We start from the raw sequence: 15,271 nt of genomic DNA, 5'->3' as shown, positions 1-15,271 counted from the left end.
GGCAACAAAAGAAAACAACAAAGGCTAACACTTGAAACGCGTTATTCGACATTGGACGTCAAATTTCCAGGATTTCTGTCATTTCTGTGTACAATACAGTCATTTCGGGAAGTAAATTTTTGAATATGTTTGTCTCCGACGCAAACTTTTTCGAGTCCGATTTAGTGAAGCTAAGAGTGATGAATGTAGACGGAGAATTATGTCAGGTTGAGGTGGAACCTAGTGAAACGATAGAAAATTTAACATTTCGTGTTGTAAATATCTTTTTGAAGTTAGATGAGCCATCTAAAAGCCGGCACCAGTTCAAATTGGTTGCAATTTCCAGCAGTAAAGTTCTTACTGACGACAGATCAGTTGCTTCTGAAGGATTAAAGAATGATGGTAATGCATGTGAGGTTATATCTTGATGCAGTGGAGTGAAGGCAACGGAGTGTAAGGTTTGTTGTATTTCAGATGAAATATTACTTGTACCGCGAAGGCAACCACCTAGCATGGAACCAGTAACGGACCAAAATACTAAAGGGCCTAAGCAAAATGATATCGATAAGGCAACTGCGAAGCTTAAGGAAAAAGTGAAGGAACGACGCAGATTGTCCATGGAATCGTCAACAGATGTGAGAATTAATAATTTAAAAATTCTTGGTAGTACTCCGATTTATGATTTGAGTTTATTGCGTATTTGAGCCTCTCGCTGAAAATAATGCTGTTCATTTTGCATAAAATGCTAATGGTTTTAGTACTTTAAAGTGGTAAAGTATTTGTAATTTTTAAGGACCAAAAAATGTAGAAATGATCAAATTACCCTGTGATTTTCCTTATTTGCGATGAAAGATTACACGTATTTAAGTAATTTTATTAGTTATTTTCAGTAGTAATAACGTTCAATCTAAATGCTTAGTTTCAGAGTGAATTGAAGAAAGTAATTATCTCGATTGTTGAAGCTGCTGCCAGAGTGTTGGCTCATACTCCTCAAGCAAACCAAATCATAGAGTTAATGAGGGAAAAGCAATATCGGAAGTCAGATCAAATGTTAGATGGTAAAGGATGTGCCATAATATCAGAAAGAAATGAGGCTGCACAAGGAAGTGTACCAACTGCCTTACCTGGGAGAACTACAAGGCGTCCTCCAACACCAGATCCTAGCGTTGTTGCTCGTTTTGTTGATATGGGATTTACAGAAGATATGGTGTTGCATGCTCTACGTATTAGAAGGTAGGAAATGTTTTGATTCTCTGTGAATTAGCTTGGTTATTATAATTACGTATTAAATTAATCTAAATAAGCTTCTGCTATGACCTTGCGTGAGAAATCCTTGAATTGAAATTTGAGACTGGAGTTAATGGCCCTATTTTTTGAATTCCTGGCTTCTTAAACTATTAGCAGTATAAGTATGTGATACCCTTATGACTGATTAAGTTATGCTGTCAAATTAATTGTGGATATCAATTCCCAAGTGTTTAGTGTCGGTGTTTTACAAGGAAATGGGATGAAACTATGTTTTTTGTGGTGTATAGAGGGCATATATGAGGGTGAGAGCCTTATATGAGGGTGAAAAGTTCCCCCTCCAGGATTAAAAAAAATATATTTATGATGGTATGAAATGGGTGTAATGGAGGGCCAAAACATAGTAAGAAAAAGAAATGGAAAAAAGTGGCCAAAATTGCTTATTTTAATTTTTTTCGCAATATTCCACCACCTAAATTTTTTTCCTATACACTAGCTGAAAGGTATTTAAAAACGCCCTCAGGAAACATTTTTTCTGTGTGACCCTCTCAAAAATATTCTATGAATACATGCGTTAGCAATTTTCAAAGTGACGCCATTTCTCCTACTCCGGTTGAAAATTCTTTAAAACAATCAGACATTTCTCCATTGAAAAAAAACTTCAAATGCCGCAAATTGCATTGAAAATTATGCTTTCTAGTGCGAGATATCTAAAATATGTAGAGTGTAAATCGAATTTTTAAGCTGGCCGGCCCCAGTGGGCCCTTAGCGGGCTGGAAGTGTGAGAAGGTTAGTCCATTTTGATCCCAAATTGTATGCCCTAAGTACGAGAAAAATCCTGGAAGGGGGACTTTTCGTCCTCTTACAAAGCTATGCCCTTTGGATCCTATTTGTGGGGCTGGCATACTTGGAACTACATCTTTTGCTTCGTATGTTTCATGATATAAAATAATTTACAGTTGACTAATTTTAATAATGGATTAATATCTTGTAACATTATAATTGCTCACCTTGAAACACAAATACAGTTGAAACAAAATTAGAACACTTTTAATAGTTATCCCAGCGAGCATATCAGAAGCGCCAACGCGCACACCCGCACGCCACTCCTTTTCCAACCATACTCCCCGATTCTCTCTCCTGCACCGTCAACAACAATTGATCTATTCTATTTTTGCTGTTCATTATCGCCTGCATCATTGTCTTCACTGTCCCATCAATAGGGTGGTTTCCTATTTTTTTTTACTGCCTAAATCGAAAGATTATTACTCCTGGAGTACGTATTTCACGCTTTTGGATTTTTAAATGACGATATCTATTTTTCGCGATTAAATGAAAAGTGAAAAATTTCAAGCTCATTAAAACACGACTGGTAAGTATGAATGCTGGGAAAACTCCATGTGACATCGTTCGACGCAGGAAGCTAGCAGGTAGCAGAGAACCATGCTAGCTGGTAGCGCTTGGCTTAAATAAGGATTATTAATAACTTATCAAACGAAGAAAACTTTCCGACCTAAGCCAGTTTTAATAGGTAATTATTAAGACATGTTTCCCTGAGCTCAGTGCCTCATGCATGCATTGGTAATCTCAGACGATGTAAAACTCATATCCTCTCGTGTAGAAACTAGGTCCTTGTGACGTCACGTGGAGTGGCATCTCATGGGCGCCAATCTGGCCTTTTTCAAATGAGGATAAAATTGACCCTTGCCATTCGTCTAAACCGGTACTTCTAAAACCAAATAATTTGTATATTAGGAATACACTAATGGTGGGTAACGAATCGCAATCAATGCCTTTTGTTTTCTTTGATTAAGGAAAGTACCCTATTGTCACATTAACATTCAACCCAAAATAACTCAAAATTAATTGTTACAATGTGAAAAGTAACTTCCATCCTCGTTGAAAATGGCTCGTAATAGGAGGTAATACCACATTGGAATACCGCCACTTATTATTCACTTCTTTGCATTAAAATGTAAAAATTGATGTACTTGGTGAAAGATTGCATCGAAATTTTGTCCTAAAATTTTCTGCCTTTCATTTGTAACTCAAATTTGGAAATTTATTCTCTTTCTTCCCATTTGGAGTAATCATCCATCAGAATTTCACCTCTACCATAGTATAAAAATAGAGTCATATGTTCACTTTCATCAGGCACATAGCCAGACATTTGCTTCATGATGAGTGGTATGCGGGTTGCCTATATTTAATTTGTTTCCCAATTTGCCAATTGTAAAACCAAGATTTTCATTACACCAGGAATATATTTCATTAGCATTATACTGAATGTAAAATTTTGTTGTTGGTTATCGGGCAAACATTATGAAATATATGTATCAAAAGACTGAGTGTCTTGAGGATTGGTGCCCCAGGGCTATAGAGTTTCTTCATATGATGCATCGCAGATAGTCGCCTTTGGGGAAAAATTTCATAGGGTGCTTTGGGGGGTGAACCCCGCATGTATATTATTCAGGCATTCCCTAATCCTCCCTTCTCTAATGTCTACATGCCTGCCTCACATACTTTTCTTAGTGAAATTTTTTTCTATTAGCTGTAAAGTTTTTAATTTTATTAAATCATTCTGATATATTATATTTTCCTTTTTCTAAGAATGAATCAAGAGCAAGCTTTGGAGTGGCTTTTGGAAAATTTGTCCTCTGAGGCTGGTAGTTGGTCAACAGCTGATGATGACGAAGTTGACCTTGAAGATGATGCTGACTTGGCAGTCGTTGAAAGTGTTGAAAGTCAAGCCAGCTGGGCGAATGATATCAGTAGTGACTCTCTAGAACCTGATCAAGACCACTTCCTTATCAGTGGAGCTAGTGAAGCCCTGGGCAGGCCATCTGGAGCCAAGGAATTATTTCCCACTGAAGTTGAGGTACTTGGTTGTATTATTTTTTTTTTTGCTTTCTCCTTCAGGAAAAACTGCTTATAACATGCCTCACTAAGCTACTGCTTCAGATATATGGCATACTCCATGTCCCTCTAGACATAACATAATGATTTTGATGGCTACTTATGGGTGACTTTTTGGAAAAATTCATCCTATCAGCTGCTGTGCTGAAAGAGAATATCAGTTTATTTTAGTAACTGACATTAAACAAGATTACAGACAATGCATTGAAAGTCAAAATAACATTTTGAAGTTTTATAATACAAACAAAAGGTCTAGCAGGTTAAGATGGTGAAAAATACCCCTAGATATTTTGAAAAATAAAAAAAATATACACTCAAAGTGCATAAAAAATTATGTTTTTCCCCAAAGTTTTAGGCCTTAGTAATTAAAGTTAACCCCAAAAGAAATTTAAACATGATTTTTAATTTTTTATGCTTACCTCCAGTTTAATTTTTTTTATAAAATGTTATCTGGATTTTAAATTGTATGTATATGGTCTTACGTTCTGCAACCCTGTTTTGTTTTTATTTTGACCGAAAACAAAAATTTTACGAAAGTTTGAAACTTTGTAAATTATATTAAAATTTTTAATAGATATGCCAAAAAATATATGTAAAATGTTAGGCCCCTCACATACTAGCAACTATTTAGTTTTAATGAAACACACTGCATTGACTGGTCTTGTGCACACGACTTTTTAGTTGCGGCATCTAAAAAGTTGCCCGTACACGGGGCCACAGTCAATGCTGTGTGTTTCATTGGGACTTCCTCAAAGCAACTAAACAGTTGGTTTGTAAAAGTTGCGAGAGGGTGGGGGAGTAGAGAGCACGATTGGTCACTTACCACCCAGCTAGGCTGAGATAGTTTGACAAGACGCCTGCGGAATCCTCAGAATGAATAAGAAAAGCCTGAAGCATAATAACACCATGGCAGGGAGAGAAACCTAAAAATTGAAAGAAAATGACAACATCACGATTTTACCAGCAGACAAAGTCAACACGACGGTCGTCCTAGAAAAAGAAGTATATGATAAGAAGATGGAAGCAGGGGCACAGCCAGGAATCAAGGCTGGGGGGGGGGGGGGTTTAGGTGCAACTTATACCGGGGTGTGTGGTGGTATGGAATACCCACCAGGATAAGCGGTAGGTGCGAGATTTATCAATTGCGGAATTTTAAGATAAATGGTTCAAAACGGTGAGTTTTTTGGCTTTCTGAGGGATATTTTATTAATCCTATCACTATTCTTTTAGTAATATCAATCCAATTAAGTAAAACGGATTAAACTGCAGCCTGCAGTAGAAGAGGCAAAATCATACATGAAAAACTCTCAACATTTTCTTCGGATTATTAGTGGCATCAAGGTCAAAAAAGAAGACATCCTAGTCAGCTTTGATGTGACATTGCTCTTCACAAATATTCCTTGTGACGAGGCGATAAATGTCAAAGACAGATTCAGAGAAAACTTCGCCGAGCTGGCAGAAATTTGCCGTAAGAGCACTTTCTTCCGGTGGAGGAATAATTTTATCTACAGACGTCTGGAGCAGCGATGGGTTCCCCTCTCTCCCCAGCAATTGCAAACATATTTATGGAACACATAGAAGAAACAGCAATTCAGAATGCCGCCCTCAAGCCTAAGATTTGGGTCAGATATATCGACGACACTTTTATAATTTGGAAGCACGGCAAGGAAAAGCTTCAAGAATTTTATACTTATTTGAACGGGATTAACGACAACATAAAGTTTACAATGGAGGTGGAGGAAGACAGAAAACTTCCATTCTTGGACGTTCTCGTGGAAAAGAAGACTGATGGAACATTGGGGCATACAGTGTATCGAAAATCAACAGCAACAAATCGGTACCTGCTCGCTTTATCTCACCATCACCCAGCCCAAGTAAATGGAGTGGTCAACACCTTGATTCACCACTCCTACACGATAAGTGACCAGAACAACTTTGCCGAAGAGAGGCAGAAGCTAGAGCCCATTCTATGGGGAAATGGATTCGACGACAGAGTTATCTCTCGCACATTTACTAAAGTCATCAAAATGAACGAGATCAAAAACAACACCGCAGAAGCTGCAAACTCCTCTGTTAATGACCTCAGTGACCAGAAGAAAGCCTTCCTGCCTTACATTAAGGGGACGACTGACCTAATAGGAAATATCCTACGAAAATTCCAAAAAGGACAATCTTCTCGCCTCACATACAGATAAAACATCTCCTAAACACCGTCAAGGATAGAACTCCACGACTAGTGGAAGGGGTCAACCAAATTCCTTGCCAGACCTGCGGGAAGAACTACGTCGGCGAAACAGGCAGATCAATCAAAACACGCCTAGAAGAGCACGAGAGAACGATTTGACTGGGGCAATCAACAAAGTCCACGGTAGCCGAACACGCAGCGCTTGGCCACACAATCGACCTCAAGGAAGCCAAAGACCTTGCCAAAGTTAAAGGTTTTAAACAGAGACTCGTCAGAGAAGCCATTGAAATATCCAAAGAAGAAAAGAACAATTTCAACAGGGACACGGGCATTAAAGTTAGCTGTACTTGGCAGCCCGTAATGAGAATAAACAATCAGCAACCCACTCCTACAACCTCCCGCTCCCCTCCCCCCACCACCTGACACAGATACCTATATAAAAGATTTTAAATTCCCAACTCTTCATAATCCCTTGAAAAAGCAACCAGCATCGGTCGGGAAACGTTGGGACCACCCAAGAATTGACGCGGCGACATAGCCCAAAAGTTTTTATTCATAATAACGAGCACCCGCAAAATTTTTAATGAAGAATCCTTGTATGTTGTCAGTGCATGCACATCTTTTTTGTCCTTCCATGTCACTGCAGCAATTCCATTGCTGTACGCTATCTTTTCCTCCCCTTTTCTCAACTTTACATTTTTGAACTCTACCGGCATATTTCTTCCATTTACCCTAATGCCAAAATGTGCCTAATGCATTAGTTTTCTCATCAATCAATGTTAGAATATGATCAGGTGATGTGTACCAATTATCTAATGCCACAGTGTAACTGTTGGGAAAGTAGGGATGCAAAAGTTCTAATAGTATCACTGAACTATGAGGTATTCCTTCTGCACCTGGTGGTTTTCTTCCAACATAAATTGAATACTGTAGGCAGTATCCTGACACGCTTTCACATATCTTGTAATATTTTATTCCAAATTGAGCATGTTTACTTGGATTATATTGCATATACATAATGCATTGTCATTTATTCCCTTTCCCCATCTTTTCCTATCCTTGTATGCATTCTAGGATATGTGTATGTACAAAAATCCAGTGATCTTGTAGATCAGCAGCAATAGGGGGAAAACCCTTTTGGAGATATTTAGATCCATTTACCTCTTTTAGTGTCGCAGTGTGTGGTGCCAAAATATTATTTGCCATGGACTCACATCACTCACTCAATTCTTTACCCTAAGGTAGGCTTATATAGGTGAGGGTCAAGCTTGCCCCAGACTAATCTGTTGGCATGTGAATTTCACACATGCAGTGTTAAAGGGCCTTCTACACCACATCACACAGCAAAGATTTTTTTTAATTTATGGATTTTCGAATAATTGCCTGGATTCGAACCTGCTATTCCCTGGTGAACCCTTCAGTTATCCTTGTCAATCATCCTTCAGTCAAAGTATAATCGTTGGTACAGCCAGTCTCTAGTTGGGTTCTTGGTTGAGAATGACTTAGCAATTTCAAGCATATAACTTCTTGAGTAATTTAATTGTTCTGTATAGCTGATAAATACCATTACGAAACCTCTCATATGTCTCTATCTGAGAGAAAGAAAATAAGAAAGGAACATTGCAGAACACAGGCGTATGAGGTGGTGTGTAAATACAGAAAATGTATTTAATGAAAAATTTCCTTTTTTTTTCAGGGTAATGATTCGGAGCAATCTGGACAAAAATCTTGGTCAGCAGCAGAATTGTTACGTTCTTTTGAAGCTTTCAAGAAGCACCAGTTTCGTCCTTCTCCCAAAGCCATGAGTGCACTTTTAGAGATGGGATTTTCTGAAGATAAAGTCATTGAGGCATTAAAGGCCACGGGAAATAGTCAAGTTGCTGCAGTAAGTTGAAAGATTACCTCATACATGCAAGATTTGTGATTTTCAGCGATTGGTGGAATTAATCCATCTGCTTTTCTGAAGTTTCAAATGCAGGAATGTCATGTTATCCATATCTCTGATGATGATTTTTTTAAATAAATTTTTGAATGCTTATATTAAACAAGTTGTTGACTGAAAATGAATTTTTTCATTTAAAAATCAAGATAAAATAAAAAGTATTTAATAAAATAGAAAAATGATCTATTAATGGTAATTTTAAAATTGAATTGTGTATATATATTTTGCTCTCAGCTGTACATCAATTGTACGTGTAGTATTTGGCATCATGTGATTGCACCTATTTAAGAAAAATTTTAAGCATGGACGCAAAAGAATTTATTTTTTAGTACACTAGGAAATTGATGATCCAGAATGCTTGGGACCAGATTCATTCTGGATTAATGATATTTATGGTGAATAGATCGGCTACTTACATGTAGGCAACACTGCATCACGGAAAATGTTTTTTTTTTACATGCATTGGCATCAACGGAAATGATATATTGTGGAATTATGGGCCAAGTAATGAGAAAAGCTAGGGATGTTTGAGTACTCGAAAATTTGAGTCGAGTCTAGTAGTTGGTAGTCAACGTGAGTGTTTTGAGTAGTGTTACGAATGTTGAGTCGAGTAGTTTTGGTCACAGAGCTGTCGAGGCCAGTGAGTTCAGAAATCTGCTGACAGGAGGCGCTATCATTAAGCCCATGTAATAATATCTTTGTTACAGTCAATAAGTCATTCTTATGCCTTGGTCCTGAAGTTTCAGCTTGTTGTATATGTAGCAGTCAGGTGTCGACGTCGGCGACAAAAACCTTTCCGTCAGCCACAGCGGGCGACCTGGAGGCGTTTTTGGAATAATCAAAGTAAACACCTGCAACGCTCATATTTTACTGTGCGATACTTATATACCCTACCGCACTTTCTTAGGTCAAACACTGGAAGAATACGTAAAAATTGTTTAAATTTCTAGGAATAAACATGTAACTTTTCGGCTTTAGAGGACAATGCCAGTTTTTCCCTGTTTGACGTCACAAATAGTGCCATCTTTTTGCCTATTTGAATATTATTTACATCCGATGTTAATTTTCATTTATTCCTTTGCTGCATTTTGTTTCCTTCTTGAACTAACAAAACAAGAGTTGCTAAGGTTGATTAAACAAAGTGAGAATTTAAGAAAAAAAATTTTGGTCCTTATGGCTAAAGCTAAGTTCTATAGTTCGTTTTTGCATCTTCCAATTTAAGTCCAAGAAGATTCAAGATCCTTAAAAATCGTTGACATAATTTTCAATAAAAATTCCTACAGTTCTCAACTATAGCAATTTTGTCAAGAAAGTACTTGTCCAGCGTCACACGTAGTGAAAGAATATTTTCGGCAGGCAGTAATAATGTAAAATGGAGACGTCAAAACCTGCTACCTAATCATGTAGAACAATTGACTTTTCTGCGTGAGAATTTGAAAAGATCAAATATTAAATGATTCATTTACGTATGTAATCGTTATTACAGTGGCGCAAATGATTTTATTCAGGGCTCTTTCCAGCAGTTTGTATAAATTTATAAAATAAATTCACATCATATTTCTAGAAGTTAGTTCATTTCAATTGTACTCATGGAACTGTTTAAGACATATTTATTTTCATTCATTTCCTAATTCTGACACAATTACCATAAACATTTGTCATTATCTTTTTCTTTTTACATCAAGCTATGCATTCAGAATAGCAAATCCTCAAGGGGATTGGAAAAATGATAATAAGTTGGTGCAACATTGTCATATTGCCATATCCAGAAATGACCAGACTCGATTCGATACTCGTGAGTATTTTTCAACTCGACTCGATACTCGACTTGAGATCAAAAAGCATTACTCACCCATCCTTAAGAAAAGCTTAATCAATTCCATAATATTTATGATTAAACGTGATTAAAAAAGATTCAACACATTTGAAAAAGTTCTTCGGCGATTAATTGTGGAGGTAAAGAGGACGCCACATATCAATGGAAGGAAAATGGGACAACATTTTTTAAATGTGACTAGAACATCAGTATTTTGTCCCTCCATATTTTTTAACCATTGCTGTGAACATACCTGGTATGTTCGCACGACAGGCTGCGGTGAACGTACCTTTTATTCCTCCCTGCCATGCGCTCAGTACTTTCGCTGGTTAAGATGCTGCCATGGAGCAGGTACTCCCAGGATGGGCATGGTACACCCTCTGAAGGGTTACTGATCTGGAACTCTTTCCTCGACGAGCTCACCCTCTCTGGCCCGTCTCTTGGACCCTCCGAGTGGGGGGCCTCCCTCCCAAAAAGTGACCGCTCTGACTGCGATTTGAAAATCAATCAATCAATCCGATCATCAAAAAATTATTGTTTGCATCCCACTCCTGCCAATCAAGCAGCCAAGTACGTCTTTGAACCGTGTTTCTGCGATGAAAAATAACAATTTTGTTAACTGTGCTAAAAACGTGGATGCCATGTGATCGGAAAGATATCATGTGTTTTTTAAACTTCTTTTTTTTTACTTTTTGGCCTCGAATACTCTGCAGACCTTTTCTGCTTTGGGTACTAAATTCAAATCCTTGCCACCGCTCCAAACCGGTTCCAAGACTTTATGCAATTGGTTCTCGATACTGGTTCCACAGGGAAGAACCGGCATAACCGAGAACTGGGTACGGGAACCAACCCATCTCTAGTAATAATTAAATCCTCCAGTTGAAGATAATCCACCTTCGATTAAGTTGTAACCAATTGTGGATTTTGACTCTTAAATTTAATATTCGCGGTAGCAATTAATCTCATTCCTTGGATTCCCATCATCCCAACAGATTTGCCCATTGAGATTTAGTGAATTCAATTTCCAATACGTGTGGCATTCACAATGGCGATTAACAAATAACAAGGTGAGTGTTTGTGGCCTAAATCTTGAAAATCCATGTTTTTCTCATGGTAAAATAAGTGTGGGATGTTCACGCGTTGGTAAACCATCCCTTTTATTTGTTCGTGCACCTGATAACAAAACAAAAACTGTTGTATATCAGAAGGTACTTGACTCAAAGAGAATAAACCTGAATGTTAAGGGTACACCGTGGTACGTTTACGCAGTGCACTTCCCCCAACCGAGTTATAACTAGCATGCCACGAGTATATGACATTTTAATGCTGATCCCTAGAGGCTATTTTCATGAGATTTTGAGCGTCAGTCAATTATCGGTCTAGCATGGCGAAAACGTGCCCCAAGAACGGATTTAACTTTATTAATTGCTTTATACGACCACAATGTCTTAAATTTCCTAAGTTAAAACATGAAAATTTAAAAATTCATTGAAAAAATCTTTATGTGCATGCCTTGGTCTACTTCCCCTGTGTAGTTTGAATCGAGAAAATATATTTCTGACAAGCAATTGTTATGCTTATTTAAATTTTTTTAAATTTTTTATCATTTTATTACCATTAGCTAAATATTATTAAAATCAGTACAGCCGCTCTTGACTAATAAATGGTGTAACTAAACTGTTCAGTGATTAATAGGCGGTACGAAGTTTGCCGGGTCAGCTAGTTAATCTTATAAGTGCAGAGAATGCGAGTATTTTGGAAAAACTACTTGGTATTAACTTCCTAATTATCTTCTGAATCACTACTCTGAATGACTCATACAAGGAGAGGCCCATCAGGCTGCGGGCTTCTCTGTGGGGGTCGCCCACCTAACGACCAACTCGAGAGCATAATGTAGGATGGCCCTCCTCTCCTCTCATGTAACTTCTTATCTCGACAGCAGGTTGAAAAAATTAGGAAGGCTTAAAAATGTTTTGAGAACGTCTACTTGTGAAAAGGAATTGACATGTCCTACTACTGAAAAAGTCCTGCATTTGAAACAACAGGCTATTTCACTCATGTATTTATTTTTGATAGATATGTTTCCCTATTCCGTAAAGTACTGCATAAAGTATGCATAGTTTATTGTTAGAAAATGAGTGGTGCTGAATTCTTTGTTGCTGTACTCTATGAGGACACCATAATAGACATTTTGTACTGGAAATTGAATTGCAATATCCCTCCATCTATTTTTTTCATTGTCTCTGTCTTTAGTGTGAGTGGCTGTTGATGCACAAGAAAGCAGGAGCATCTTCTGCCTCCTCATCTTCATCTTGGGAAGAAGCTGATGAGGGTTTGGATCCCAACTCCCCTGCATATAAAGCTATTCTATCTGAACCTTTGGTACAGCTAAGTCTCACCAATCCTAAACTACTCTTAGGTAATTTGATTTCAAAGCTCTTTATTTTATAGTTAAATTGCTTGCTTCTACTTCAGTAAACATATCTTCAAGTTTACAGATCACTGGCACTAATAGGAATTATAAATTGCTTACTGTTGTAAAGGAGATCACATGAGTTAACTATTGTGGTATTATTTTTCAATCTCTATTGCGAAGTCCCTATTGCACTCTGCATTATATTTCTAAAAGGATTATTTGAGTGGATTGCACTCTTTAACTTCTGCAAGACCTATGCATTTTCTACATAACTTCTTTAGATTTCTATTCAGAAGTCTTGTTTCGTGTTTCAAAGACTATCAGCTTAAGTTTTTGTCGTTTAGCCACTACAATCTAGACAAGGGCTGATTGTGATTTTAAAAATGAGGTTTTAAAAGTATGTGACCCTACCTGAGAGTCAAAATAAATTCCTGAACCGAGGCTTTAAATTCTGGCCCACACTCCCATAAAAGTGGCTTATTTGTTTTTTGTTAAAAATCATTTTCCTTGAATTTACTGTCCAATTTATCTACTCTTTCATGGTGATAATCGTAGTTTCTCTTCACAAACTTGAAGCACTGTTTTCTTGCGTCCAATTTGCTGTGCCTCAGACTGTACATATTGCCAATTTGAAGCAAGGATGCTAATGCAATCTTCATTGCCTTCCCAGTTGTTTTCAACTTGTATGATGTTTATAAATAATTATGTGTTACTTATGAATGATGTTATTATCTTATTCTCTTTCCAGCATATCTTTCCATTTTAGAGACCCCATCAAGTGTAAGTGCATGGATAAATGATGTTGATGCTTCACCTGTGCTTAACCAGATTTTCAAGACGTACAATGCAGAAAAATATTCCATACAAACTCCAACTCCTGAAGGAGAGGATGTTGCAAGTCCTGACAGTGTAGTCAATGCAGAAGGGGAGGAAACTGGCGAAGAAAACACTGAAATTTGATATTCGTATCATTTTTTCAGTTTTATCCCTTCATTTTATGCTATAAATTTCTAGTCAACCTTTAAATACTTTTTGATGCCTCTGTTTTAAGTAAGTGTGAAATTCGTGTTTTTTCTGCTTAAAACTAACTTGTTATATGCTAAATTTATTTGATCTCTTTTTACTGACTTATTTTTGAAAAAATCAATGGAAAGTGATTTGCAACATATTATTTATTGATAACCAGAAATTGGGTTTAAAATAAATTATTGAAAAGGTATTAGAATGAACTGTTCCATAACTATTGGATTCAGTAATCTTAAATTCATGAGTAAATGGTGAATTATGCAGCTTATCCATTTATTTGAAATGAGTTATGAAATGGATTGAAATTTGGGCTGTTTATTAATATACAATGTCTGGATAATGTCATCATCATCAGTGTAATCCATCCAAAGATATAGAATATATTTGTGCAGCTTTTATTGCACTTTAAATATGTATTTGATTATTTGTTTGGGCTTCAAAATATTATTTTGTCCCTTGAATGCCTCATCTTGTTATTCTGTTTTCATTTAGTGAATCATTTTCTGTGTATTTACTTGGAATCGAATGACGTTACAAGAGCACAGGAGTATGAACTGTTCCATTGAGATGGTTAAACCCCTGTAGGTATGAAAAAGACACCAAATGAACTACTGAAATGTCTAATGAAAAGGAATTTGATTCCACTTAAATAAACATGTAATAATTGCTTGCTAATGGAGTATTTTCAAATTCTAGAAAAACGTCTACAGTTATTCTGGACCACAAAATAGTCCTTGTAAAACAGTCCACAGCAAGTATTTTACTTAACTGGATACATAGTTTCATTTACCATAAAAATAAAACTTTCCATATAGAAATAAATACTAAAAATTTTCCACAGTTATAAAATATATTACAACCTGGCACAGTTCTATGTGAGAGGGAGGTTAGGTAGTGGTGGAAGGGGTGAATTAAAAGGACGGAGGGGAAGAGAGGGAGGCAGAGAGAGAGGGAATGTCAGTAGACCAAACTACTTAAGAAAAAAGTTCCGTAATAAATGTAGTGAGCAAAATACAAATTGTCCCTAGGACACAACAAAACGCACAAGACAGAGGTAAGAAGCACACACAAACAAAGCTTCGTTACTTCTTTCGTTACTAATGCTTCATCCCCTGTGGGAATATTTTCCATGAACCGAATTAGAGCTGCTTAAAATTTTATTCTAAAGGTGAAAACATTACTCCGTGATTTCTCGCTGATGACTCATTTACATTCATCAATTTCTATTGCGCAGTACCGTTATTCTACCTGATATTGTTGAAAATTAGCTAAGAAAGCTATTAAAATCGCGGGATTATCAGAATAATGTAGTTTAAATATATGCCTCGAACAAAAATTTCGTGGGAGAAGCAGGAGAAGAAGAAAAAATGATGAAAATCGCATCTGAGTTGGTAAAAATCGCCCTTGAATTGGAGAAAATCGCGATTAACACGAAGTTTTTTTTTCCATTATGAATGGTGTTATCATAAGTTTGAAACCCTCTACCTTGTACCCTGTTGTTTAAAAACTTTTCCCTTCTGATTTTGGACCCCCCAAATTTTGTCACTTTCTCATCGCATACCGACCTGTGTTTCACCCGAAAATGCTTCAGTATGGTGAGGTGGATTTAGCACTTCCTCGCTATAATTTCACGCAAACAGTGCACGCACATGGCATACATTGGTTTTCCTTATTTCAATAGAAATGTTTCTACACAATGAAAGACATTTTTATCAGTATATCGTTAAAGTAAATTGCAACTGACAA

The 15,271-nt window shown here is 36.9% G+C and overlaps 1 protein-coding gene across 1 annotated transcript; it reads left to right on the top strand.

Annotated features, from left to right (window-relative positions):
- The first annotated feature begins 35 nt into the window (after nucleotides 1-35).
- On the top strand, nucleotides 36-13,939 carry LOC124166084 (ubiquitin-associated domain-containing protein 1). The gene is made up of 7 exons (XM_046543705.1): nucleotides 36-381; nucleotides 454-614; nucleotides 899-1,212; nucleotides 3,835-4,102; nucleotides 8,022-8,210; nucleotides 12,337-12,502; nucleotides 13,248-13,939. Exons 1-7 carry the CDS (start codon nucleotides 126-128, stop codon nucleotides 13,457-13,459), a joined length of 1,566 nt encoding a protein of 521 aa, XP_046399661.1. The 5' UTR covers nucleotides 36-125; the 3' UTR covers nucleotides 13,460-13,939.
- Nucleotides 13,940-15,271: the final 1,332 nt, after the last annotated feature.

This window comes from Ischnura elegans, chromosome 9 (genome assembly GCF_921293095.1).
Source record: "Ischnura elegans chromosome 9, ioIscEleg1.1, whole genome shotgun sequence".
NCBI classification, from domain to species: Eukaryota; Metazoa; Arthropoda; class Insecta; order Odonata; family Coenagrionidae; genus Ischnura; species Ischnura elegans.
Note: the sequence above shows the minus strand (reverse complement) of the source record. Positions and strands in the feature narration are given on the sequence as shown.